The sequence below is a fragment of the Acanthamoeba castellanii genome (assembly GCF_000313135.1).
Source record: "Acanthamoeba castellanii str. Neff unplaced genomic scaffold scf7180000084593, whole genome shotgun sequence".
In the NCBI taxonomy this organism is placed as follows: domain Eukaryota; phylum Discosea; order Longamoebia; family Acanthamoebidae; genus Acanthamoeba; species Acanthamoeba castellanii.
Window position 1 is genome coordinate 19532 of NW_004457526.1, and position 26231 is coordinate 45762.

The window sequence follows — 26231 nt, forward strand, 5'->3', positions numbered from 1 at the left end:
TCCAAGTCCAAGATCGACACCCGGAGGCCGGCTTCGGTACCCAAAGCTTATCTTTGTCCCTTCGGAAGGGAACCAAGCCAGGCCAACTCATACACCTCCTGTCGTGTGTGTCGTGCACCGTGTGTCGTGTGTCGTGTCGTGCACCGTGTGCGGTGTGCGGTGTGTTAACTGTGTTCAGGTGTGCACGTGAAGGGGCACATCCTGCCCGGTACGGTGCTGGCGATCTACGCAGGAACGGTGCATTTTCCCTACACGCTCAACGAGAACGCCATCAAGGGCAACAACTACATGTACGGCCGCTACGATGGTACGCACCCGCGCGTGTGTTCTCTTTGTGCGGTGGTGCGTGTGCGTGTGCGTGTGCGTGTGCGGTAACGACTGTGCGTACCCTAACCTCGATCCCGACCTCGTACATACGGTTTGTCCATGCATGCACAGGTGTGGTCGTGGATGGCCGCGATTGGGAAAGGAAAGCGTTCGCGGCCCGCCGATTACAGACCAGGCTCGAGGTCTTGGCTCTCTTCTCCCCTGCGCGCGCGTGTGTGTGTTGGTGGTGGTGCGTGCGGGCCTCGGCTGAGTCAGTCCTGACGCGTCTGGTGTTGCGCTGGTCGTCTTCCAGAGAGTGGGCCAGTCCATAAAGGACGAGAAGACACTGCTACGGTTCCGGAATCCGTTCGGCATCGCCCAGTACATCAACCACCCTCCGGGAGGTACACACATATCTATTTATTTATTTATTTATTCTTTGTGTATTTTTATTTTATTTCTTCTTTTTATTGGTTTTTGTCAGCGCATTGTGCGCATTCCTACAACCCGACCAACACAACGCACAGGCAAACAGCCGAATGTGATGTGCGTTGGCTACGAATTCCCCAACACATTTCCTGACGAGCTCAAGCCCTACATTCCTCACGAGCACGTCAAGGTACGCGCCTTAACTCTCTCTGCGCGCGCGCATGTGCGGTGGTGCGTGTGTGCGTGTGCGTGTGCGAATGCTGCCTTGTGCGATGGTGCGTGTGCGAGTACGATGGTAGCAAATCGTCTCGGCTGCACCTCATGATTGAACTTTGCCTTCGGGGAATGAGCAGGAACCCAACATCTTCTTCAACACGATGACCGATTGCTACATCCGGTCGATCATGTGTATCGCCACCCGGCACATCACCGATGAGGAGTTGTTCCTCAACTACCGGTACGCACACACACCAACGCCACGACACACAACACACACAGACACACGACACACGGCGCACGACACGTACGACACGACGCATGACACATGGCACACCAGCGCACACGCCACAATTCACAATTTCACTCACACCCAACACGCCATAGGTACAACCCGATCAACCCGTATCCGGACTGGTATGTGCAACCCGACGTGGCGGAGGCCGAGCGGCGATGGAAGAAGCCCAAGGCCTTGGCCAACCCCTTCTGGTAGAAAAGTGAGACGTTGGTGTTTCTTCGACCGAATGTTGCTGGCGTGGCTTATGGGTCGTCTGGGGGTGCTGGTTCGAATCCCACCTTGTTCTATTTCACCAATTTGCGGGTGTGAACGGGCAACCTGTGGTTGCTGGCCAGGGTAGTTCACAGTGCCACACTTGTGCGGCACAACCAACCAATGGCGTGCAAGTGCTGTGTTGCCTCACCAGCCGCAATGGGTGGGATTTAAGGAGGACCCTGTTGCCACCTTTCTTGCTCTTGCACACATGCATGTGTTGCCTTCCAGCTAACCACACACTGCACATGCATGACTGCACACAGGCAAATGTTGCTCCTCTGCTGGTGGCAGAGGCCACCACACCAGCCTTGGATGTGGTGAAGATGAAGTGGTCAGTCTTGAGCATGCAGATCAATGTCCCACTGCACCATGTTGATGTGTTGCCTTCCAGCTAACCGCACACTGCACATGCACATGTTTCTGTTGGATGGCAATTTTGACGAAATATGTGCACTTTTAACGTCTTTTCTTGCACATTTTCCGTTCACATTTCTCAGATCAAGTGCATTGGTTGGTGGGCCCAGAAGAGCAACAATGGAGCACAACAAGGCACCAAGGGCAAATGGGGGGCAAGGATAACAAATTGGCAATGGGCACCACAATAAGAGGAGCTGGGACTGCCATTGGGTGGGCCATCTTCACTCAGGTGGGAGGTTGAACAATGGAAGTGCACCACTGATCACTGCCAGGCTGAATTCACAGTGGCCAAGGAAGTGTTAGAAACTGCCCTTGGTGCTGAAGCACAGGCATGAACCTGGGGACACTGAAGTGGCTAGGGAGAGGCCATCTGCCTCAATCACAATCCACATTCATGAGATGGTGTCAGGTGCATGTGTATTGGTGTAGGTACTGGAGGCCATCTCACTAATGCTGGGATTGCCTGAGTGATACTCATGATGCATGAAAAGCATTACCTTCACAGGGACATCAAGCTTGCCAATATCTTGGTATGTGGCCTTTCTTCTTGGGCTTGCAGTTTATCACATATACACAACATGACACAACCAAGGACATGACATGACATGACACAACATGACACAACTAATGACATGACATGACCAATGACATGACATGACCAACAACACAACATGACCAATGACACAACCAACAACAGTACCAATGACATGACCAACATGACCAACAACACAACCAATGACACAACACGACATGACCAACAACACACCATAGGTCTCACCCTCAAGGGGCAGGGTGCTTGAGCCCAAGCTCTGCAATTTTGGGATCTTCACCTACTCTCCAAGGCTGCTCACCTTCATGTACTCCTGGGTACATGCCCCATGAGCTGCTGTCCCCAGAGGCTAACATCTTCTACAACAAGGCCATTTACATCCACAACATTGGGCTTGTACTGGCAGAACTTCTCACTGGCAAGGTAGGCCATGATCTGACCCCAGCTCCAGCAGAACTAGATTAGGTCCATTGTGACTTGTTTGGAGCTCTTCCTCAATGTTGGTGAGTATGTCTACTAACCTTACTGCCATCTCATTGTGATTCTGCAATAGCATCTTCTCAAGGAGTGTTGTGATTGATTGGGGCACAGGTGGGGGACCCTGCCCAAACAGGGGATATGGGTGGATGAGAAGTCTGCCTTATGGTAGTGGCCAGTGGTAAGGTATGGGGAGAGGGAGGAAGAGTTGGACTTGGGCCAAAGTTGCTGTTCATTGTCCAATACATGTGCAAAGTGGAGCTGCATCTGCTGGTCTGCAATGGTGTCCATCTACATTGAGTGTCCCTAAAGGACCCCACCAACATGGGGCAGCATATCAAGCTTCAAGTAATATATCTTCATCAGCAGCACCAGCCAGGATCCTTGGTCAAGTCTAGCAAGTGGAAGGAGGGGACAGCCTGGCATCATTGCCTTCTTGACTACCACAGAGGAGCACACAATGCACAGGAGAGGGCTGGGTGGCAGCCCAGTCATCACACTCACTGCACACAAGGCCAGTTGTGTCATGATGGCACACAAGGAGTTGGCTACTTGGGTCATCCAGGTTGCACTGCCCTCCTATCCTCCTTTCACCTCCTCTTAGGCTGTTGTTGTGTTGGTTGAAGATTGTTCAATATTTCCACTGTTGCTCCAAATGCTCTCACACCATGACCTGTCTCCAGCTCAGCAGGCAACCTGGAAGTCATGGTTTACAGAAGCCTGCTCCCTGGCTTCACCCAAAACCCACCATTTCTTCTACTGAGGCCACTGCCAATGGTTGTAGTAGGAAGGAGGGGTGTCAGCAAGGGATTTTGGGCAACCATGACACAGGCCACTTACCTTGAACATGTTGTTCTCAAGTGTGTGATGGTTGTGTGCAGGGTCTTGAGCTTTCTCTTAGGTCCACAATTTGTTTCTCCTTCAGTTAAGCATATTCCTCCACCGCTCCTTGATCCCTGACTCCCTGTTGTGAAGGTGACAAGCTCTTGCCAGGCCTTGTTGATGTCCCTCCACAGCCCATTGTGGACTGAGCTCCCTTACATACCTTTTCTGCCTCTTGTTGTGAACTGTGTCTGCACACTGTCAGTGGAGTGGCTTGGGCAGTGTTGTGTGCACTGCAGCTGGTGCTTGGAAGTTGTGTGAAGATTGTCACTGTCATGTGTTGCTGATGACAAAGTAGAGGATGATCCCAGCACTCTCCACAAGGGCCACAGACAGGCTTGCTGATCAGTGCCATGAGAAGGGTGATGATCTCTGTGCCAAGCGCAAAGAGGTGTGGATCCTTCCACACTATGGAGTTCCACCCACCAGTCTTGTGCAAGTAGTATCCTTGGCATACAGTCAAGATAGCAACAACAAGAGTCATGGATGACTGAATGGCAAGGAGTGTATACTCACCCTCACACATCACATAGTTGTCACCAATTGCATGTGTAAGCAAAAGTGGCAAATGTGTTATGCAGGACATTATTGTCTGGCATCAACAATGGTGGTGTCAGCAAGGAGTGGTGCTCACAGCCCTCCATACCTAGTAAGGATGGAGACAGAGGTAATGAGGAAGTGGGGTCTGGACAACCACAAGGCATCAAGATGGAGTTGCTAAAACAACTTAAGGGGTTGAGTAGCGACATGATGTGTTGGTTGCTTGTTGCACACTCATTTTTATTTTATTTTTTTATTGTTGTTGGTGGTGGGGACCACATTTGCAGTTCAAGATACCTGGAATAGCTCATTGGGCGCTGTCGTGGCCTTCGCTTTGCAGGTTCAGGACTCGTTCGATCAAGGCCTGGTCGCTGTCCATGCGTGCCAGCCACAGGGCGGCGGGCTCACCCTCGACCAGTCCGTGCATGGAGTGCACGACCCCCAGCACCTCCTTGACAGTCCCGCGCATGTCCTTCGCGATGCACGGGGCGGTCTTGCGCCGACGCTCATGCGGCTCATCGCCGCCGCTCATACGCAGCTCGTGCCGAGCCAACTCGCGCTTTCGCACCAGCTTGGCGATCTCGAGCAACTACACACGCAGCAATCGCACATAGGTGACTGAGTGTTTGTGCGTGTGCGGTTGCACCGCACGACACGACACACGAGTGCAGTAAGTACCTCTTCGAAGAGTATGCTGCCTCCTCCCTCTCCACAGCCGTTGCCTCTGCGCGGCGCGCGACTGGGATCGAGGGGGTGTCGTGGGGCGCCGTGTTGGCCCGCGTGCCACTTGCCCGTGTTGTTGCTGTGGAACGCGCGGCGGACCAGGAGCGAAGTGGATGGCACGGGCACCACCTCGACCAACTCCCAACGCCCACCAGCCCCGCACCCCCGCAGGTGCAACTCGACGTCGATCTTGTACAGCCGCCAGTCCGCTGTCGCTTTGGCGATGAGCTCGCCTACCTTGTGTGGCGACTGGTGAAGCACGTCAAGTGATCAGCTTCAGTCGTGGATGGCCCGAGCACCACAGCACTTGTGATGAGGCGGGAAAGAGGCGTACCAGGCCCCACCTTCGGCGCAAGGACCGACGCATGGCTGGTGCCAGCACCGCACACGCGCACCCGCACTAAGAGGTTTTGTGAGGGAGGGCACCAACAAACAACGTAAAACCAGGGGCACGGACCTATTCGGGTACGTTCCATCTCCTGCGCATGAGAACTCGGCTTGTCTCCCCTTTTCCCTATTTCTTCTTTTATTGTTCAGGAAACAGAAGCAAAGAATTGTGTTAGAAAAGACGTCATTGGACGTGATATAAATTGAGAGAAATAAGAAACGGTCGTATTTACACATCTTGTAGACGTAGGTGGTCTAGGCGGCTTGGTCGATGGGCCGCCGGCAGGCCGCGCAGGTCTTGTTGGTCTGCAGCCACGCCTCGGCGCAGTTGGCGTGGAACATGTGCCCGCAGCCCAATTCCCGCACCTCCTCTCCCGCCACGTACTCGCTCAGGCAGATCGCGCATGACTCCCCTTCGTCCACCTTTTCGCTTTCGTTCTCTATCTCTTTCTCTTTCTTATTCTCTTCGTCGTTGTCCGCGTTGTCGCGGGATGACCGCTGAGCGGGCGGTCGGTAGGTGGTCCGCTTGGTGGTGCGGTCGATGAGGGACTTGGTGGCGCCGCGCGACGGTTCGTTGAAGAGATCCGGCCGCACGAAGTAGAGCACAGGCATGGCCGACGCGGCGCACAAGATCACAGCCACCAGCGTTCCCACCATGACCAAGTGCGCCTCTATCATTGTGGCACAGTTCAACAAAAACTCCAACACCTCACCGCACACACCCCACACGACACGACACGACCAACGACGCGACACAAAAGAGGGAAATGTACTCAGGACTAGAGAGCATGCTTGGTAGAGAATCGGCGCAGCGTCAGCCTAGCAGGAGAAGGAGTGAAAGACACACTTAGCGTGGTGCGTGCGTTTACGCGTTTGACTTGGGCCGCGGAAAAACGTACGCAGTTGGATTCCTCAAAGGTCCAGATGCAGCCGAACACGAGCCACACTATCCAGGCCACATTGAGCAGCACGCCGCTGTAGACTCCAGCGATGTCCAATCTGATAACGACACACACGACACGACACGACACGACACGACACACACGACACACACGACACACAACAGCGAAAGTTAGTTGGCCAATTTTCATGACAACTGCAATCAGGCAGGACCGTACAGAGTGAACCTGGAGGCGGCAATGAACACGTCGTCCGACTGCGCGTTGCGGTCCACGACCAGCTGCGGCACTCTCCTGTGTTTCCACACCACCTGATGACCATTGAGATGTGAGTCGTAGTACGTGCACCCACTTCAATGGGCCGGACGTACGTTGAGAACGCCGAGCACGCAGAAGACGATCTCGAACGAGGCCCACGCGCGGAGGTGGCTCTCGCAACTGGCACCGCCGTTGGCCGCCATGCCTGGCCAGTCAAGGATTCATTCATTCATTCATTCATTCATTCATTCATCAAAACGGGACCCCTTCGCATGAGGCGCTGATGAGAGGGCCGGGGCGGGTACGCACCAACGCCCAGCGCGCCCGCGACAACGGCGAGGTAGACGCCATAGCCCAGGTTGAGCCCGTGCCACGCGTAGCACACCTTTCGGCCGCCTGGCCACGAGTCCGGAGCAATTCGGCCTGATCGATTTTTTTTTATTTATTTTAGTAAAGATTCAAATTGGAAATGATTTCAATAATAAAGAATAAAATAATAAATAAATTTAAAAATGGTACCTCCAGGCCGGCTCATCGGTTGCTCGGCGGGAGGGGTTGTGAGGCTGGTGTTGGCCGGCGGGGAGGGCGTGGTGGGCATGAACGTGGGGAGGGCGAGCAGGGGCGCTGTGTCCGACGCAGATGTTGGCGCTGCTTCGAGGTCTCGGGTGTCCACTTCCATCTTTTGTTCTTCTCTTCTCTTCTCTTCTTTTGAGTTTGGTGTGTACCAAAGATATAAGAGAAGGAGGCACAGCTGGAAGGGAGTAGCTTGGTGAAGGACGCAGACGTGCGACACTTCTCAAGCCTAGATCGCCACAAGGCGGGGGGGGGGAGTTTGGCTCCTGTCAGGCCCGTCCACGCCCCTCGTTGTCGTGAGCTCCTTCTTCTGCCCGTGCGACAGGAGAAACTGGCCAACCAATCAATGCTCAGCTCCCAGCTTCCGCGGAACGGCAAAAAGAAATTCACGGAATATATTTCTAGGAAACATCAAAGAGAAATGCACAAAGAAAAAAGAAAAAGAAAAAGCAGAGGGATATACTTTTGAGGGGATTCATGATGGAAGAGCTGCAGGGGTGTGGTGGTCTGCCGCTGGAGGGGCTGCCAGTTGAGGTGGCGCAGCACGTCCTCGCCTTCCTTGAGCCGCTCGATCTCCTGCACGCGAGCCAGGTGTGTGCCGGGTGGCACCAGCTGGCCGCCGACGAATGGGTGTGGGAGCGCGTACACCACCACACCTTCGGTGGACCCCTGGTGACCGCCACTCCCAAGAAGGCCAAGACCAAGAAGAAGACGAATTCAACTCATTCATCGCAAGATGAAGATGAAGATGAAAGAAAAGAGGTAGAGGCCGCAGCACGCAGAAGAGCCAAAGAGTATGAGGCGCGTAGCAAGACGTGGCGCGGTGCGTGCCTCATCGCGGCCCGCCACGTAGAGACCAGGAATGACCACCCCGCGGCCTTGGCACGGTGGGCCTGCGGCTGTGGCCACCACCGCCTCCTGGCCCGCCTGCTCGGCGACCACCACCGCGAGGCCACCGCGCACGAGCTCGACGCGCTGCTGGCGACGGCGACGACGGTCGGCCACGAGGCGGTGGTCGAGGTGCTGCTACGGCACGGCGGGGCCAACCCCAACTTCCCCGGCTCGGCAGGCCAGACCATCGTCCACAAGGCCGCCAACCTGGGCCGCCTGGCCATCATCGAGGTGCACACACCGCACACACCGCCGCACACACACCGCCGCCGCACACACCACCGCACACACGCGCGCACAGGTGACTAACAACGCAGACTAACGACGCAGTTGTTCTTGAGCTATGGGCACATCGCAGAGCCGAACAGGGTGCTGGTGGAGCTCAAGCGACGACAGGGCAAGGGCGCCAGCCGCGGGTCGCTCGCGCACCAGGCCGCCGCCCAGGGCCACCTGCGCCTCATGGAAATTCTGCTGACGTCAGCCGCAGCTTCGGCACCGGCCGACCGGCGCGACGCCGCGCGCGCCCTGCTGAGCGCCACCGACTCGCGCGGCTGGGCGCCGCTGCACCACGCCATCCAGAACGGCCACATCGAGATGGTCGAGCTCCTGCTGCGGCACGGGGCCGACGTCGACCAGCTCCTTGTCAGCGGCACTCAGCGCGAAACGCCCATCGCCCTGGCCATCACCGCCGCTCACACCGCACACACCGCACACACCCATTATGTCGACATTGTGCGTGCGCTGCTCCGGCACCACGCGCGCTTGGAGTCGATCGCGGGCAACCCGGAGGCGGTGGGCGCCATGCACGCGGCCTGCGCGGTGGGCGCGCTCGACGAGGTGGTCGATCTGCTGCTGGCGGCCGGCGCTGACATCAACGCGCGTCTGTCGGGCGACGGCCGCACGCCGCTGCTCGTTGCGCTCCGCTCGGCCCACTGCCGGCTGCGCACCGTCGAGCGGCTCGTCGATGAGTGCGGGGCCGACCTGCGGGCCGCCGACCTGCGCGGCAACAACGCGTGGCACTACGTGTGCGTCGGGCGCCCGTCGGCCGAGAAGGTGGCGGTGGTCGAGTGGCTGCGCGGCCGCGGTGTGCCGCTGTCGCCAGCCGGTAGTAGTGCCCAGCAGTCAGGCGCGATGCTCTTTGCGCTGCTAAACAGCCTGGTCCACCACTACCCGCACGAGAACGCCGACGCCGCGCGGATGCTGGCGACGATGTGGCGCCTGCTCGGGCCGGGCCTCGACGCCCGCCAGCGGCTCCGGGCGTGCCTCGAGGCCGCCCGCTGCCACCACACGCTCCTCGCCCAGCTCTTCGTTGTGGCCACGGCCGATGATGGCGCAGCTCCCGATGCGGTGGTGGGCATCGATCGGGCGACCGCCACGCGGGTGCTGGCGCGCATCGTGTCGCGCGGGTACATGAACGGCTACGAGTGGCGCGATCCCTTCGCGCTGAACAACGTCGCCTTCCTGGTGCGCGAGGGCGGGGCCGACGTCAACGCCCGCCTGCCGAGCCGCCAGTTCACCGACAACCCAAACGACGACGATGACGAAGACGACAACGACGATGACGACGATGCGCGCGACGTGCAACCGATCTGCTTCGGGGTGACGTGGTTCGACTTCAAGATGCTCCATCGGCTCCAGGAGCTCGGCGCCGAGCTGCGCGCCCGCAACGCCATGGGCGACACGCTACTCGCGCACTACCTGCGGCCGACCACCACGGCCTGCCCGGCCACCACCGTGCCCTCGCACGACCCCGTCACCGACTGGCGCACGATGGCCCTCTTCGTGAGCTGGCTCGCGCACCTCGTCAAGCGGCGCGGCGTCGAGGCCTCGCTGGCGGGCATCTACCTCGACCTCGACCGGCCCGAGTACCACCGGTGGCCGGCCTGGGCCAAGACTCTCGTGCGCGAGTGGGTCACCCGGCCCGACCGGAACGAGTTCGAGTGGGACGCGTACGACACCAACGCCTGGCCTCGCCACGCGCTCATGCTGGCCTGCCGCACCAACGAACCCCTTTGGTAATAATAAATAATAATATAAATATTGTACTTGAAATAATTATAGACACAAAAAAGGAAATAAATAATTGTGAGTTTTATTTGTTTACCCAAGTACTCCACACCCGATGTCTTTGTTCTTCCGCCGCGCGTGTCTTAGGCGTTTTGTGTTGAGGCACCCGAGGGGAGACGAAGACCGCGCCACAGTTCTGTTGCGCTTCCAAAAAAAATAATACGAAAAAGAGATACATCTGCACAAAACAAATAACAAATAACTTAATATGAGCAAACTGAACAGAATCGAGAGATAATAACAGAGAAGGCGCGTACCGCAGAGAGCGAGAGGAGAGGAGAGAAAGAAGAGAGAAGCGGCACTTAGGCGCCGATCTCGTCGTAGTCGCTCCTGGCCTTGTAGTACTTGAGGTACCAGAAGGCACCACCACCGACCACGGCGATGAGGGCGAGGATGGCCAGCACGATGAGAGCCCAGCCGAGCGCACCGAGACCCTCTGTAGCGACGACAAATAAGAAGATGAAGATGAAGGTGAAGGTGAGCTTATCGATCGAACGACATCACCCAACACGACAACAACAGCCTCAGAGGAGGTGAAAGGAGGATAGAAACATGACGAACCGTTGGGGACCACCATGCTGTACTTGGTGTCCTTGCCGATGGGGACGCCGTTGGCGTTGATGGTGATGTTGTAGGTACCCGACCTGGTGAGGGTGAAGCCCACATTGTAGGCGCCGTTGTTCAGGTCCTGTACGCTACCGGTCACGGTCGCGCCTGTTGTTCGAGACAAACGAGAGCTGACGTCAGCACCATGTCGATCGTGATCATGATCATATGAAATTGTCATCATAACGGTGTTGGTGATGATGCTGATCATTAGTTGTGATGTCTGTGTGCGTAGTACGCCGCGGCCGTAAAGCGACCGCGACGTAATGATGCACACGATCCGAATTCAGGTAAGGTGGATATGTTCAATGTTGCACTTTAAAACCCCTCGACACATCATGGCCAGGATGTGTCGAGTTCTCAGTCGTGCCACGCAAAAGAAAGAAAACATACACCACACACACACACACACACGAGAGAGAGAGAGAGAGCACGTACCGCTCTTCATCTCCTTGAGGGTGACGTCGATGGTGGCGCCACCGGACTTGAGGCGGTTGTTGAAGTGATCGGCGGTGATGACGACGAACGACAGGGGCACCTTGGTCTTGGGGGTGGCCAGGCCGAGACCCTCGGCGAAGCAGTTCTTGGGGTCCAGGGTGCCAGGGTGCACGTTGACGATGAAGGGCGAGGCCTTGATGGGCGCACCGTTGAGGCTCACCGAGATGCGGGTGGAGAGGGCGTTGGTGGGCACGTAGCTCACGATCCACTGCGACCTGTCGGCCGAGTTCTGGACCGCGGTGTGGGCAATCTGGAGCGGCACGCCCGAATCGTCGCTGAAGCTGACGGCAATCGAGGCATCGGACGAGGCCATGTTGTTGCCAAACTGGTCGCGGGCCTGCACGGTGAACGAGGCGTTGTTGCCGGCCGACGCGGTGGTGAGACCGGCGCCGGTGGCCACGGACTGCGCGGCCGAGGTGATGGTCTCGGCGCTGATGGTGACGGGGAACGGGCTGCCGGAGATGGGCAGGCCGGTGGGGGCCATCACGATGGTGAGTCTGTAGGTACCAGCGGTGCTGATGGCGTACGAGCCGGCGAGGGTGCCGTCGGGCTGCACGGTGAAGGTGACGTTGTTGCCGGCGGCGGGCTTGTCCCAGAAGCCGGTGAGCTGGTAGCCGGCGGGCAGGTTCGAGGTGATGTTGTTCTGGAAACGATCCCTCACGAGCACGACGGCGGTGAGCGTTGTGCCGGCGGTGCCGCCCACGATGCCGGTGCCAGAGGCGACCGAGGCCGAGGGCTCGGGGAGCGCCGGGGTGATGGTCACGGCGTTGAAGGGCGAGCCCTTGACCTGCTGGGCGGTGCCGTTGTAGGTAACGGTCATGGTGTAGGTCCTGGCCGTGGTGAGCGTGTACTGGATCAGGTAGGTGCCGTTGCCGATGAAGCTGGAGCTGGCCGAGGCGCCGCCGTTGTTGAACGAGGCGGTGAAGGTGGCGGGCGGGTTGTTGTTGGGGTTGACGTTGTTGAAGGCGTCCTTGCCGAGGATGGTGATGTTCAGGGGCTGACCAGCAACGCCACCGTTGATGTTGCCGAGGATGTCGCTCTTGGTGGCATCGACGGCACCGGGGTCCACCGTGATCCTGAAGGGCATGCCGGCAAGCGCGTTGGCGTTGTAGTAGACTGCAGATCACCGACAGCAGCGGGAGATTCAGTATTTGAGCGACACTTGCCAATCGATGCGACGCAGAAAGAAAGGTTGTATGGCGTACCGGTGACATCATAGACGCCAGCAGAGGTGGGCGCGTAGGAGATGGTGTACGTTCCGTCATTCTTATCGACAACGTTAACGGAGGGCGAAACAACGGAGCCAGAGCCGCTGACGCGGGTGAACTCCACGGTCCACTTGGAGGCGTCGCCACCACTGCATGACAAACGAAAGGGAGAGGAATGTGGGTCAGCCGCGCAGGTCAGCAAACAAGAGCCGACGAATGTGAGCGGAAAAATATCCAAATAGTGATAGTGTGGTTCAGTTAAAAAGTCATGAAAGTTGGCATCAATGACACTCGAGTGAGCTGCCTCTGAAGTCGAAATCGCTAAACATCATGTCGTAACACTGTGCAATGGACGTGTGGTGTGGGGGGGGGTAGTGTGATGGCGCAACGTACGTCTGGTAGTAGTAACCGTTGGTGTCCACGCCCTGGACGGTGAACGAGGAGGTGCGGCCAGCGACGGAGTTGTTCTTGACGTTGGTGACGAAGCTCTTGGTGGCATCGAGGATGGCCACGTAGTTGAAGCTCCAGTCGAGCACCTCAACGTCCTCGCAGGTCGACATGCAGGCAGCGGTCAGACCAACGAAGGCACCGGAGGAGTTCAGGCTGATGATGCTGGGGATATCGATGGTGGTCTGGTAGGCGGGGCTGGCGCTGTCATCGATGTAGACGCTGAGCTGCTTCTCGATGTACTGAACGTTGTACTTGTGGGTGAAACCAGCGATACCGGGGATGTTGGTGACGGCACCTGCAAGCGGATGAAGAATGAGGATGTCAGAAAGGGCGCCCGAGCTGAGAGCGGCTTTGTAGAGGGGGGGAGGTTACCAGGGGGGGTGAGAGCAGTTTCCTCGTGAGCGCTGTTGTGGACGCGCTCAGGGGTGGTGTGGTGCACCGAGATGTGGTTGGAGTTGGGATCGCCCAGATTCTCATCCTACGCATGGCTCGAGATCATAAGAATGGCCCAAAGACAGCAGAAGTAAACTGCTGTTTGTGGGGGGGGGGTAATAGAGTGATTGATGATTTGCGTACCAGGTATGTGTCGAATTCGACGGCGACCGATCGCCTCACGCCGAGGTCCTCGTAATCGGGAGTGGCACCATAACCGATACCACCAGCTCCGGCACCGAAGGCGTTGGCTGTAAAGTCAAGAAATTAGCCTCGCTCTTGTACAAAATGCACCCAGCGAGACTTGATGGGGAGCCCAACGTACCCCTGTGGTTCTGAACAACGAGGGCGAAGCCGTCCGGGTTACCAACGCCGGTGTGCGACAGGTTGGACATGCGGACGGTGAAGGTGACATTGAAGCTCTCGAGATGAGCGCGCCTCTTGTACCAAACCGCGCCGACTTCGATTCTGCGCGTGTTGAATAGACCGAACGAAAAAAATGAGTACCGCGTCGCTGAATATGATGGTCTTGCAGCTCATAAAGCGGCAATCAGTGCATACCTCTCATCGCCGCCAAGGGGATCGTAAAACATGAGCTTCAGATTCTCAGGGCCAAAGACGGGGTTGAACTCAACGCCGAAATCGAGCTCATCGCGAGCCACGAAGCCGGTGTAGGTGAAGTTACGCACTGCACAGGGTTGAAGAGAACCGTAAGAACATCGCCAGCGTACGAGATGCCGGCGTAAAAATGCCCAAAGATGACAAAATCGAAAGCTGGGCATCAGAGAAGAATCGTACCGGCCGTGGAGGGAATGCCCTGGCCGGCCGCAACGTGTACAAGGGCCAGAACGGCCAAGAAGACCAATGAGATGGTGATGATTTGTCGCATTATCTTACTAATGTGACTTTCTGCTCTACTTCGATCCTCTACAAGATGACGCCAAAAAGGAATCGGATTAATCTCCTGACGCGTCTTGCTGCTTCTGTGCGGAGTGTGGCTGTCTGTGGTCTGTGGGCGGGTACCAAACAACCCGCTCGAAGCAATGGCCGAAAGGGAAGCGAGACCTGAGGAGGTGCGCGGGAAGCGAAGGTGCAAACGAGCCGACGAAGAAGGGGCCGACCACGGCAACGGCAAACGGGAAGTGCGGACCTGGTCTTCCTGCCATGTCGACAATTTTCATTTTCGACGTCGACACAAACTGATCTGAAACTCCGATTTTCCTATTTTCCGATTTTCGAGAAGGAGAACTAACACTGAGTGAGTGTTGTGGTGACTCTTCGCAGACTTGTCTCTTGTCTCTCTGCGAGTTTCCTCAGTTTTTCTTCCACACTACAATGTAACCAGGTCATGTGTGCTTGGCCCTATTGTGTAGCTCAATTGATTTGATCACATGCGTAACTTTACAGCTTGCACACGGCGTTGGGGCGCTTTGGGAAAACTTGGGTGCGCCGTTCCACGCGCTCGATGGCCTGGCGCAGGGCGGGCGTGATGAGGGCCTTGGTCTGTTTCTCGTGGTCAAAGGACACCAGCGTGCCCGTGCCGCGGTAGCACACGGCGGCGCTCTTGCCGTCCTTGGCCGTGCGCACGATCTTGTGCTCGATGGACATCGATGAGTTGCCGAGCTGCTTGAGGCGAATGTACACTCGCGCTTCTTCTCCCATCAGCATGGGGATCTGGAGCGCACGCGTGTGAGTGCATCATTTCGTTTCGTTTTTCCCCCCTGGATTGAAATGAGAGCGTACCATGTATTGAATGGTGCCGGCCGCCATGACCGCGTCGAACTCCTCCTCGGGCGCGATCTTGGACAACTCGCTGCGCACTTCATCGAGCCACCTCACCCTCGCCTCTTGCATCCAATCTGCACGAAAGAGGAAGAGAAGATCATTGAGCTCAACCAATCAACCAATCATAGCTACCACGCATCGAAGGAACGCGTACAGTAGACGGCGCAGTTGTTGGCATGCACGTTCACGTCCAGGTCCCGGTACTCGACCTCGTGCACCCAGCAGAGCGGCCACTCCTCAAACTCGTCGCTCGGCGTCGCTGGCTTGGCGGTGGCCGGCTCGGCAGCGGCAGCGGCGGTCGCGGAGGCGCTGGTGGCTGGCGGCGTCGACCCGGCGGCGCACTGCTCAGCGCCGGCCTCGAGCAGTCGTCGCAGTGCGGGTGTGAGGTTGGCCTTCTTCTGCGTCTGTGGGTCGATGCAGACCAGCCGCGCGGTCCCCCGGCCGCACGGCGTGGCCTCGCCTTTGCCCGCAGCAGCGACGTCGGCCGGCGGCCTCTTGACGATCTCGTAGCGGAGGGTGAAGTAGGAATTGCCCACGGCGGCGATGCCCAAGTGCACCACGACGCGCTCGGAGTGGAAGATGGGCGCCAGGTACTCCACGGTGCTCTCGGCCACCACCGTGGGCGCCAGCTTCTCACCGCGGGCGGCCAGCTCAGGCAGAAGCTTTCGCCGCATGTACGACGTTCGCGCCTCCTGCATCCATCCTGCACCCACAAACGAATTATTATTGTGCAGGATGTAATAATGAAATAAAAACAAAAATAATTTTGATAATTATAAAATCCGCACGCATATTTTTTTTCATAATAAATAAAAAACAGGATAAAAGCGCCGGAGGGGTACGGAGAAGGATGACGCTGTTGACGTGGGCGTTTGTGTCCAGGTCCGCAAACTCAACCTCCCGCTCCCAACTGAAGCTCCACCGCTCCTCTTGTGTCTTCTGCATCGCTTGTTGATTCGATTAGTTGTGGTTTTTTGGGTTTTTGGTGCCTCCCAAGTTGCCAGCAAGTTAAGGTAGCGGCTGAGGTTGATTTTCTTTTTCTTTTTAATTGTTTCACACAAATACAAGTCGCTGATGTCGAAGAGGCCGGTGCATCAGACACAAATCGTTACGGCTAGTCGTTAAACTCGATCGAGGAAAGGACAAACGAACCGCCCCTCTTTGGTGATAGATCGAAAACGAAAACGAAATCAAAAGAGCGAAGAAAGCGAGGCCACCCCCACGATGTTGATGTCATCGGAAGAGACGCCAACGACCTCAAGTGGGCCTTCTTCGCCGGGTCGGCACCACGCGGTGACGTTGGTGGGGTCCGTTGAACCGATGGAGATGGAGAGACTGCGCCAGGCCTTCATCTGCACGAATGGCACGCGGCTCCAGACCTCGGGAGGCGCTCAGGCTTCGATTCGATCTTCCATCTCCTCCCCTTCTCCCTCCATCCCTGAAGCAGGAGGCCTCGTCGCAATCTCACAGCGTATCCGTAGGCCCGAACGGTGCAGCCCCCCCCGCCACTTTCTTTTATAAAATCTTTTTCTCTTTCTTCAAAATCTTCTCTCACTCATCTCCTTTGTTACCAATGAATTCCATTCTTTGACCAATTGATTCAAAAATCAACTTCCCTCCATGCCCCGGGTGACAAATCACGTGATTGCATCTCCTCTCACATCTTTTTTTTTTTTGGCAGGTTCTCGTTTGAGGTCGAGGGCGAGCAAGTGACCCTCGTTCTCGACGTCTGTTGCTCCGGTACGCTCACCCCCCCCCCACACCAAGGCTTCATTGTCCTACACTCGTGTGCGGCAACGAGTCCTCACGCCATATGCGTGGCCGACGCTGCATGCGCGGTGGTGTACCGCAACATTTGCGCTCTCGAGCAGGTGTCAAGCGATCGGACGCGGTCAAAAGCGCAGATGCGCTCGTGCTGGTCTACAGCATCACCGACCGCGAATCCTTCAAAGCGCTCAGCGGCCTGCGCGACGACGTACTCAAGTACGTGCACCGCGCACCGCGCGCCACGCTCTCACACACACGTTTCGCGCAACACACTCTTAAACACGATCAATCGATCAGAGCCAGAGACGACGACGGCGGGCCGCCGCTCGTCCTGCTGGGCCAGGATTCGCACAAGGAGTTTGGGCGTAAGGTGAAGCGCGAAGAAGCGGATTCGCTCGCCAAGAAGTGGAAGTGCTCCTCCTTCGAGGTGTCTTCGCTGACCAACCACAACATCGAGGAGGTAGGAGCGAGCGCCACTCTCACCCCCCCTAACCGTTTACTGATCGCACATGACGATGTCGTGTCGTGTCGTGTGTGTCGTGTCATACGTGCCGTATGTCGTGCAGGTGTTGTTTGAGGTGGTGAAGCAGATCAACGCGAATAGCAGCAAAGCCCCCCGACGCAAACTCAACCGCACGCTCCCGTTTCGCCTGTTCAGCAGCCGACAAGAAGAGACCACGACCCTCGGCGCATCGGCGCCGTTGTCATCGACGTCGACGACCACCTCCTCGCCCCCGGGCGGCGGCCTCGGCTCGCCCTGGTCCGGCTCCGTCTCGAACCCGGTCACGACCCACACCAGTCGCACACAGCAGTTCACCCAGGCCGACGACCCCAAGGCCGGCCGGGCGCTGCGGCTCTCGCTCCGCTCGAAGGGCAGCAGCGACGCCAAGGACAGCGGCAAGGAGGCGCGAAAGAAAGAAAAGGAAAAGGCAGCCAAGGAAAAGGGGGAGAAAAAGGAGAAGGGCTGGCTGAAGCAGACGCAGCGGAGGGCCAAGAAGAAGCGGAGCAACAGCAGCAACAAGAAGAAGAGCGGCGCCGACGATGCGGCAAAGCCGGTCGGGCGGCGGAAGGAGGACATGCGGATGCTGGGCCAACGCCAGACGATGATGAAACTCTCCCAGCGCATGGAGTCCATGTCGACAATCAAGCGCCCGCAGGCGCCGCCCAGGCCGCCGCGCCACGGAATCGACGGCCTGGGCGGCGCGGCTGGTGTTCCACCGAGTGGGGCAGTCGAGGAGGAGGCGCCGCCGCACATGCAGGAGGCTCAGTCGTTCGCCGACCTGGCGGCCACGTCGGCGCGCACCGTGATCCGTGGGTTTTCGCCGGAGCAGGCCTACGGCATGCTCATCACCACCTCCGGCCCGGCCATCGACGTCATCGCCGAAGTCGCGAGCAAAGAGGTGCGGCCCACCACGCCCTGTTGCCTTCGGGCTTTTGGTGGTGGCGGCTCACCACTCACGCGGCCTCGTCTCGTGTGTGTGTGTGTGTGTCGTGTGTGTGTCGTGAGTACAGAAAGCAATCACGGACTTGCTGACCGAGATCGGCTTGCTTCGGTACAAAGAGAATCTGTTGCAGGCTCACGTACGCGCGTGTCCAGCTCTAATCGGCCCTTGAGCGCCACGTCGGTCTTACAATGTGTCGTGTCGGTCGCGGCTGCTCCACCCACAACATGTCACAGGACCTGCGATTATCGGACCTGCCGCTGCTCAAGGAGTGGGACCTCGACCGATTAGGCATCACGCTCATGGGCCACAAGAAGAAGCTTCTCAAGGCCTTCCATCAGTCCCTCAACCGAATCGCAAGTACGCCTCCTCGCATCTCCTTCAGTGCAGCGCAACGAGTTCCACCGCACTCACCGTATGACCGCACACGCACGACTCACCGAACTCGCGGCTCGCTGGGTTCAGACGGCGGGGAGGGCGATCCGTTGTACTGGGTGATGGAGCCGAGCGAGCTAAGCCTGGGCAAGCGCCTCGGCGGCGGCAACTTTGGCGAGGTGGGTGACTCAGTCCCCACGGCCCACGTCGTTGACTTGCATTGAATTCGCGCTTTTGCTGACAGTTGACAAATACTGACCACGGCGGGGTGTGTGCGCGCAGGTGTTTGTGGGCAAGTGGCGTGGCATGGCGACGGTCGCGATCAAGCAGCTGCGCGAGGTGGACACGTCATCGCTGCAGGAAGAGGCCAAGATCATGAGGTGCGCAAGCCCAGTTTCAACTCCGACAGAAAACTGTAACTGACTGACATTCGTCGCATTCGTCGCATTCTCGCGGCCGCGCGCGTAGTTCGGTGTCGGTCCATCCCAACGTGGTGACCCTCTACGGCGTGGCGCTCAGCCCGGGCTCCGCGTACCTCGTCACCGAGTTCATACCCGACGGCTCCCTCGACTCCTACCTCAAGGTACTACTTCACTTCGCTTTTTTCGTCTCTCTCTATTTCATGTCCGGCTGCTCATCTCTCTCTCGTGTCGTGTGTGTCGTGTCATGTGTCGCGTGCGCAGTCCAACATCAACCGAATACATTCCAAGGTGCTGCTGCGGATGTGCAGGGACGTTGCTGCTGGAATGGTGCGTGTGGCCGCCTCGCGTTCGCTTCACCCCCCATCGCTCAGTGGCTCACGCAGTCGTGTCGGCAACCCCCCCCCCCCACAGGACCACCTCCACTCGCATCGCATAGTCCATAGGGACTTGGCCACGCGAAATCTCCTGCTCAAGCTTCGCCACGGCGGCGAGCCCGTGATCAAGGCACACCACTCGCCTACCACCCCCTCACCACTACCATGCCACCCACTCATCATCGCACGCACACCACCGCACACGCACACGCACACGCACACGCACACGCACACGCACACGCACACGCACACGCACACGCACACAGGTGTGTGACTTTGGTCTGTCGCGCACGCTGGAGGCGAGCGAATATTACTGGGCGACCAAGTCCCTGATGCCCATCCGGTGGTCCAGCCCCGAGGCCCTCAAATACCGCAAATTCACGCCCAAGTCCGACGTGTGGAGCTTTGGCGTCGTCATGTGGGAGGTACGACCACGCCGAAACCACGAAAACTGAAACTTTCGTCTGGCGTGGTTGGTTGTCTGCTGACTGACTTTTCATCTTCGTTTGGTCAAACTTTTTGATCAGATATTCTCGTTCGGTCAAGTGCCCTACAGCGCGCTGACCAATAGCGAGGTCATGACCTGGCTCGACCAGGGCGAACGCCTGCCGCGACCCAATAGGTACCCCTCACCATTCATCACGTTCTTCATTTTCGATGTATTTATGTTTTATTATATTTATATGTATTTAATTTCAACAATATATTATATTTATATATATTAGATGTCCGGAGGCGGTGTATCGGGTGATGCTCAAGTGCTGGCATCTCGACCCGAAGCGTCGCCCGGCCTTCTCCGAGCTCTTCAGCGTGCTCGAGCGGATACTCGAAGCCGACGACGCGGAGGCCTCGTCTGCAAGCACGTCGTCGCCCCTGTCGTCGACCACGTCGTCGCCCCATCAACGGCCCCCACTGGCATCGGCCTCGTCGATGGCCGCCTACGGCCCCGGCGGCGGAATGCTGTCGACATCAGGGCCGGTGTCGACAACGGCGGCTGGCGCCGCCGGCGACGCAGAGGACGAGAGCGGCGAGGGCAGCGGGTCGGTCGACCTCGCGGCCAATATGTGGGGTGACAGCAGCAGACACGCCAGCGGCGTCCTGGGCAGCCCCACAACGGCGGCAAAGAACGAACACGGCAGCAGCAGAGGCAGGAGCGGAAAGAGCGAAAGCGGCGAGAGGACCCGGAGCGGACGGAAGGCTTCCAGGGAGGACCAGCAGACCACCAATGGTCGAGTAGCGATGAGAGAGCTCGGGGGGAGCATGGCAGAGTACGGCAGCGGCGGCGGCGGCGGAGAGGCCGATACGTGGCCGGCCATCGTCGAGCGCGAGGGGTCGACCATCGAGCAGATCATGCGGGACACCACCCGCATGGCCGCCGAAGCCGCGCCCATCGTCCCAGTACGCTCACCGCACACGCACCACCGCACACGCACGCGCGTCGCCGCACATGGGACTCACACTCCTGCGGCGCAGGAGATGGAACTGAGGTTCAAGGAGGAGTTGGCGCGGGGTGATGCGCGGGCGTGCCCCTGCATGATCCGCGTGGGCGCCCACGTATGGTGCGGCGCGCCCGGCGGCCGGATTGACATCTACCACGCCATGGTCCGTCCCGATCCCACGACACGACACGACACGACACGACACGACACGACACGACACGACACGACACGACACGACACGACCAACGACACGACACTGAGGGAATGTGAAGCTGACTTTTTTTAATTCGTTGTTGGTTGGGGAATGAGAAACCACAGACAACACAGCACGTGTTTACGATCATGGGGCACTTCAACACGCGCGTGCTACGACTCGTCCTCGTCGGCGGGCTCGTGTGGTCGTGCGACGAAAACCTGATCCGCATTTGGGACCCGCTCACTGTATGCCTCCTCCTTACCACGACACACACACACACACACACACGACCGCACGCACGCACAACTGCACTTGCGCGAGCTCACCTTGCGGCGTTTACAGTTCAAGCAGGTGTGTGAGCTGACGGAGCACTCGGGCATGGTGCGGTCAATCCTGCCCGTCTATTCCTGGTACATTCTCTTCATTCCGTTGCATTTGGCCTTGGCCGTAATGCAAAGAATGTGACTGACGCATTGCCCAACACCAGCCCGCCGGCGGAGGGGAAGAGCCTGCGTCGTTCGAATTCCTCGACCATCTCGCCGCGCGGGTCGGCATCACCGCCCGGCTCGCACCAACAGGGCGCCAGCGCCGGTCTGCGCAAGCTGCAGTCGTCGTTCGAGAGCTCGGCGGCGGCGCGACGCGGGTCGCAGCCCTCTGTCCCGACCACCTCGGGCCCCGCCACGCTCAGCGCCGTGTGGACGTCCGACACCAGCGGCAAGATCATCATCTGGCAGCCCAACGTACGCGTGTGTGCGGTCGTGTGCGGCGCGTGTCGTGTCGTGTCGTGTCGTGTGCTGACATACGTTAATCCCGTCGCATCGCAGCAAAAGCAGCCGACGGTGATGAAGGAGATCGTGTTGCGAGAGGAGCCCATCTCGTGTATGTGCCAGGTGGGCAATGCCGTCTGGCTCGGCGCCGAAAAGCGAATCTATTGCGTCGATCTCAACGTACGCACACACCGCACACACTTTTTTTCTTGGGTGCTGACTCAACCGGTAATTTGGTGCAGACGCACGCGATGTTCAACTGGACGGCGCATCAGCGGACCGTGAACGATCTGCACTACGAAAACGGGCTCGTGTGGTCGTCGGCCAACGACGGCAAACTCAAGGTAGCGCCGCTTGCCTCGATTCACTTGCCACCGCACCCATTGACACACGACTCACGACACGACCAACGACGCAGGTGTGGAACGGCGGCGAGACTCCCCAGACGGTGAACCTGGTGTGGGAGACGGACGTGGAGGCGTCGGTCAACTGCTTCGCGCGGGTGGTGCACCCCAAGTACCCCACCGCCGTGCGCCTCTGCGCCGGCGCCGTCTTCGGCACCGTCACCATGTGGGACGCCAAGGTAATGCGCGTGCGCGTGCGCGTGCGCGTGCGCGTGTGCGTGTGCGTGTGCGTGTGCGTGTGCGTGTGCGTGTGTGCGGTGCGACTGACAAATGCGCGTGGGACGGGGCAGACGAGGGAGAAGAAGCAGCAGGTGGGCCAGCAGAAGGATGTGATCAAGAGCATGCTGTGGGTCGAGGAGACGCTCACCCTGTGGACGGCCTCGTTCGACCACACCATTCACCTGTGGCAACTCACCGTGCCCCGGTCGTCGTCCGCCTCCAGCGGCGCACACTACCACCACCAGCGGGCCGCGTCTCGACCATGATAAAGTCACAGTATGTGAGTGATCGCGAGGCTGTATGTTGTGTAACAAAATATTTATTTGAGGCAAGCGTGTGGTTGGCCCCTTGTTTATATTTCGGACCAATGGGACTGGAGTGCTGGTTTGAGGAAGCGGCCGAAATTTGAGATATAGACTTGCAACTTCACAGCTCAGTTGCCAGTACAACAGCTCATCCCCGACCAGTCCAAGTTGCACTTCACCCAGGGCGCCTCCGTGAGGAAATGCTCTCTGAATCGCGCACGCACGCACGACCGCACGCGCACACCACTAACAAGGTGTAATGCGCAGAGCCGGATGTGGTGTTGTGCGGATGTGGGAATGAGGTGACGCTGGAGGTGGTGATCGCCCAGTCAGGAATTACCTCCAAGATGTTGAGGAAGGACGCGCCGGGCCTGAAGGTGCGGGTGGTCAACGTGCTCGACCTCATGTCCCTCTACCTTAGCCGGTACCCCCCCCCGGTCCTTCTTTTCATTAGCGTTATACTAATCATCATGGACATGGACAGGTTTTCACGGCCGACCGACCCGTGGTGTTCGCCTTCCACGGCTGTCCGTCTGTCATCATTCTCTTCGGGCGCACCCGCACCTCCCGCTTGTACGTGGTATTCTCTTCCCTTGTTTACATTGCTACAATCTTCTATTGAGCCAAACACATGTCTGTGTTAATGATTTCACTGTAGCTGGGGCCATTGAGGAGGGTACCACCACGATCGAAGCGCTCACCTACGTCACCACCCGGCCCAGGCCCCTCATCTTCATTGAGCTTCTGCGCGTGTTGACACCTATCTCGTGCGTGGCTGTGGGTACGCCACGGCTTTCAGCCCGGAGGCCAGGGGAGCGGCCGCCGGGCCTCAGATCACGCTACGAATCGGCTCTCGTCGACCACGATGTCCACAGACAGCACCACGGCAAAGATCCCATGTGGTTGTGGTCGTGGAGCACAGATGTTAATTATAACCACCAACCAACGCCCCACATTCATCACTACACCGGTTCGTGTCAATTCGGTAGATGGGGCACTTGCCCTCAGAGGGCTTGTGCTCTCCTTACCAATTTCCAGAACAAATTCCCATTGGATGATAACGTCGGGTCTTTTAGCCTGTGTTTCACCCAATAGAACAAAACCGTGGCTTTTTCGACTCCGCTCGGACTTGGTCTAGAGTTTACCAAAAACAAAAACGCCATCATGTTTATTTTCTCTCCGAGTAACCATCTTGATTTCATCTATTCTTTATTCCCCATTCTCTCCATCTTCCTCTCTCTCTCTTCTCACAACTTTCTACAACAGTACACATGCTCGTACTGTTATTGTTTCTTCTTTTTCATGGCGAGGGGGCGCTTGTTGGGGCGCAAGGTGTCCAGCCAGCGCCCTCTGCACCTCCGCCCCAGTGCCTCTACGTGGCCGACCTCCAAGTCTCCAGCGCCGGCTACGTTGTCACCTCCTACGGCCGCCTCCTCGTGTGGGACGGCGCCGGCCAGTCGCTGGCCAACCTCACCGCCGTGCCCACCGCCCTCGCCCTCGACCGCACGCAGGACGTGCTCTACGTCGCCGGCCTGGGCACCGTACAAAGGTTAACTATTTTTATTTTTATTTGTTTTATATTTTATATTTTATATTTATATTTTTGAATTCGCCACAGGCTGTACATAGGAGGTAACCTTTCGCAGGCGAATTCCCTCTGTCCGTGCTCGCTCCTCAACGACCTGTCCACCATACGGTACCCCTTTGGTTGCCAAGCAGCAGCTGTTGGTCGTGTGAATAAAAAAATATAACTATTATAAAACTAACAAATATAATTATAACAATTCGCAGGAGCATGGTGGCGGACGAGAGGGACGGAGGGCTGTTTGTGAGCTTGCACCAGATGATCTGCCACTTCTACCCGGTCGCGCAGACCATTACCGGCTGCGATGACTTCGGCAGTCTTCTCGGCTCTGCCACACTTACACACCTGGTCCTGGATCCGGGTGAGCACACAACACACGCAACACACGCAACACGCACCACCGCACACGCATTATCGCACCACCGCACACGCACTCACACAACTGCGCGCAGATCGGAATCTGGTGTATGGGGCGCCGAGTGACGGGCTGGCCGTCATGGTCTTCTCGGTCGTGGCCTCCTCCAAGCTGCAGTATTTGACCACCTGGACGCCCTTGCCGCCCCAACAGAACCGCACCTATGTCGGTACGCGTCGACAAGCAAGTGCTGCCAACCGCACGACACGACACTCACGGCGACACGCCACGCCACGCCACGCCACGACACGACACGCCACGCCACGCCACGACACGACACAGGGCTGGCTATGGGCGCGAATGGCAATCTGTTCGCCAATCTGATGCCGCTGGATGGTACGGTGATCGTCGAGCTGGACCTCAACAACAACGGCAGCCTGGTGTCGCGCTACGTGGCCTCCGCGGCCGAGCTCGCCACCATCGACGACTTCTACGACCTCGCCTACAACAACGACACCGGCCTCTTCTACTCCTTCTTCACCTTCCAAGGCAGCACCCCAACCGTACGTCCTGTCGTGCGTGTGCGATTGTGCGATTGTGCGTGTGCGGTGGTGCGTGTGTCGTGTCATCTGAGAGTGTTGTGTGCAGATTGGGTCGTACCAGCTCGTGCCGTCGTCGTCGGTGAACGGCACCTTCAACAACTCGATCATCACCGAGTTCACCTCCCCCGGCTCCGGCCCCGCCTCGCCCCTCTCCATGGTCTGGGGCCGCTGCCCCTACCTCGCCGCGCCCTCGGCCTCGCCGTCCCCCGCCGTCGGCGGTGGCGGCAGCAACACCAAGCAGGACATCACCATCTCGTTCAGCGTGGCCGCGCCCTTCATCATCATCATGATGCTCATCTGCTGCTGCTCGCCGGTCGTGTTCGTCTGCGTGTGGCGCCGCCGCCGGAGGTACTACACCGGGCCACGGGGCCGCCGCGGGAGCAGCGCCGAGACGGGCGTGGAGATGACCGACCTCGAGGGGGCGGCCGCGGCGTCGGCGTTCACCTACCGCGAGATCGACTTCGCCGACCTCACCCTGGGCCGCGAGCTGGGCCACGGCGCCTTCGGCCGTGTTTACCGCGGCGAGTACCGGTACGTGTCGTGTGTGTTGTGTCGTGTGTGTCGTGTTGTGTGTGCGGCGCGCTGATGAAACCGCACGCGCGGACCCAGGGGAGCGGTGGTGGCGGTGAAGATGTTCGAGGGCGTGCGGCTGGACGAAGCGGAGGAGCATACGATCCGCGAACTGCGGAAGGAGGCCGAGATGCTGGAGAACCTGTCGAACCACCCCTGCATCGTCAAGTTCGTCGGCGCCATCACCCAGGGTACGTACCCTCGTGTGCCCACCTGCATCTCATCATCCCTCACTTCTGCGTGCGATGTGCGGTGTGTGCGG

At 58.2% G+C, this 26231-nt stretch overlaps 8 protein-coding genes across 8 annotated transcripts in view; 4 read left to right on the plus strand and 4 right to left on the minus strand.

Annotated features, from left to right (window-relative positions):
- The window catches only part of ACA1_335990 (uncharacterized protein), a gene marked incomplete at both ends in the record, with an annotated part of 2514 nt that extends 1070 nt beyond the window's left edge, over positions 1–1444 (plus strand). Inside the window, 7 exons of the mRNA XM_004341159.1 lie at positions 179–208; positions 233–307; positions 439–509; positions 620–710; positions 834–925; positions 1089–1192; positions 1339–1444. Coding sequence (XP_004341207.1) covers positions 179–208; positions 233–307; positions 439–509; positions 620–710; positions 834–925; positions 1089–1192; positions 1339–1444 — 569 coding nt within the window. The remainder of the gene's footprint in view (positions 1–178; positions 209–232; positions 308–438; positions 510–619; positions 711–833; positions 926–1088; positions 1193–1338) is intronic.
- Positions 1445–4677: 3233 nt separating this feature from the next.
- Positions 4678–5569, minus strand: ACA1_336100 (ribosomal protein L12, putative; the record flags this gene model as incomplete). The annotated part of the gene is made up of 4 exons (XM_004341160.1): positions 4678–4959; positions 5049–5342; positions 5428–5462; positions 5563–5569. 4 exons carry the CDS (start codon positions 5567–5569, stop codon positions 4678–4680), a joined length of 618 nt encoding a protein of 205 aa, XP_004341208.1.
- A 166-nt stretch (positions 5570–5735) lies between these two features.
- ACA1_336110 (zinc finger, C3HC4 type (RING finger) domain containing protein) lies at positions 5736–7316 on the minus strand (the record flags this gene model as incomplete). Its single annotated transcript, XM_004341161.1, has 6 exons — positions 5736–6188; positions 6380–6479; positions 6608–6690; positions 6751–6842; positions 6947–7033; positions 7157–7316. The coding sequence occupies 6 exons, from the start codon at positions 7314–7316 to the stop codon at positions 5736–5738; spliced, it is 975 nt and encodes a 324-aa protein (XP_004341209.1).
- A 374-nt stretch (positions 7317–7690) lies between these two features.
- ACA1_336120 (Ankyrin repeatcontaining protein) lies at positions 7691–10120 on the plus strand (the record flags this gene model as incomplete). The annotated part of the gene is made up of 2 exons (XM_004341162.1): positions 7691–8332; positions 8432–10120. 2 exons carry the CDS (start codon positions 7691–7693, stop codon positions 10118–10120), a joined length of 2331 nt encoding a protein of 776 aa, XP_004341210.1.
- Positions 10121–10470: 350 nt separating this feature from the next.
- ACA1_336130 (Filamin repeat domain containing protein) lies at positions 10471–14251 on the minus strand (the record flags this gene model as incomplete). The annotated part of the gene is made up of 10 exons (XM_004341163.1): positions 10471–10604; positions 10730–10882; positions 11213–12388; positions 12478–12629; positions 12874–13225; positions 13303–13408; positions 13507–13613; positions 13688–13830; positions 13924–14050; positions 14161–14251. 10 exons carry the CDS (start codon positions 14249–14251, stop codon positions 10471–10473), a joined length of 2541 nt encoding a protein of 846 aa, XP_004341211.1.
- Positions 14252–14763: 512 nt separating this feature from the next.
- On the minus strand, positions 14764–16092 carry ACA1_336140 (thioesterase family domain containing protein; the record flags this gene model as incomplete). Its single annotated transcript, XM_004341164.1, has 4 exons — positions 14764–15036; positions 15106–15221; positions 15302–15850; positions 15990–16092. 4 exons carry the CDS (start codon positions 16090–16092, stop codon positions 14764–14766), a joined length of 1041 nt encoding a protein of 346 aa, XP_004341212.1.
- Positions 16093–16473: 381 nt separating this feature from the next.
- ACA1_336150 (protein kinase domain containing protein) lies at positions 16474–22818 on the plus strand (the record flags this gene model as incomplete). Its single annotated transcript, XM_004341165.1, has 23 exons — positions 16474–16637; positions 16829–16887; positions 17019–17130; positions 17212–17325; positions 17522–18314; positions 18427–18495; positions 18593–18716; positions 18822–18910; positions 19014–19111; positions 19200–19314; positions 19415–19480; positions 19565–19648; positions 19794–19952; positions 20055–20149; positions 20253–20925; positions 21001–21129; positions 21285–21407; positions 21505–21543; positions 21741–21902; positions 21987–22109; positions 22172–22273; positions 22348–22512; positions 22624–22818. The coding sequence occupies 23 exons, from the start codon at positions 16474–16476 to the stop codon at positions 22816–22818; spliced, it is 3852 nt and encodes a 1283-aa protein (XP_004341213.1).
- Positions 22819–24128: 1310 nt separating this feature from the next.
- The window catches only part of ACA1_336160 (receptor protein-tyrosine kinase), a gene marked incomplete at both ends in the record, with an annotated part of 5133 nt that continues 3030 nt past the window's right edge, over positions 24129–26231 (plus strand). Inside the window, 8 exons of the mRNA XM_004341166.1 lie at positions 24129–24134; positions 24198–24398; positions 24504–24553; positions 24649–24803; positions 24895–25026; positions 25140–25360; positions 25446–25930; positions 26009–26164. Coding sequence (XP_004341214.1) covers positions 24129–24134; positions 24198–24398; positions 24504–24553; positions 24649–24803; positions 24895–25026; positions 25140–25360; positions 25446–25930; positions 26009–26164 — 1406 coding nt within the window. The remainder of the gene's footprint in view (positions 24135–24197; positions 24399–24503; positions 24554–24648; positions 24804–24894; positions 25027–25139; positions 25361–25445; positions 25931–26008; positions 26165–26231) is intronic.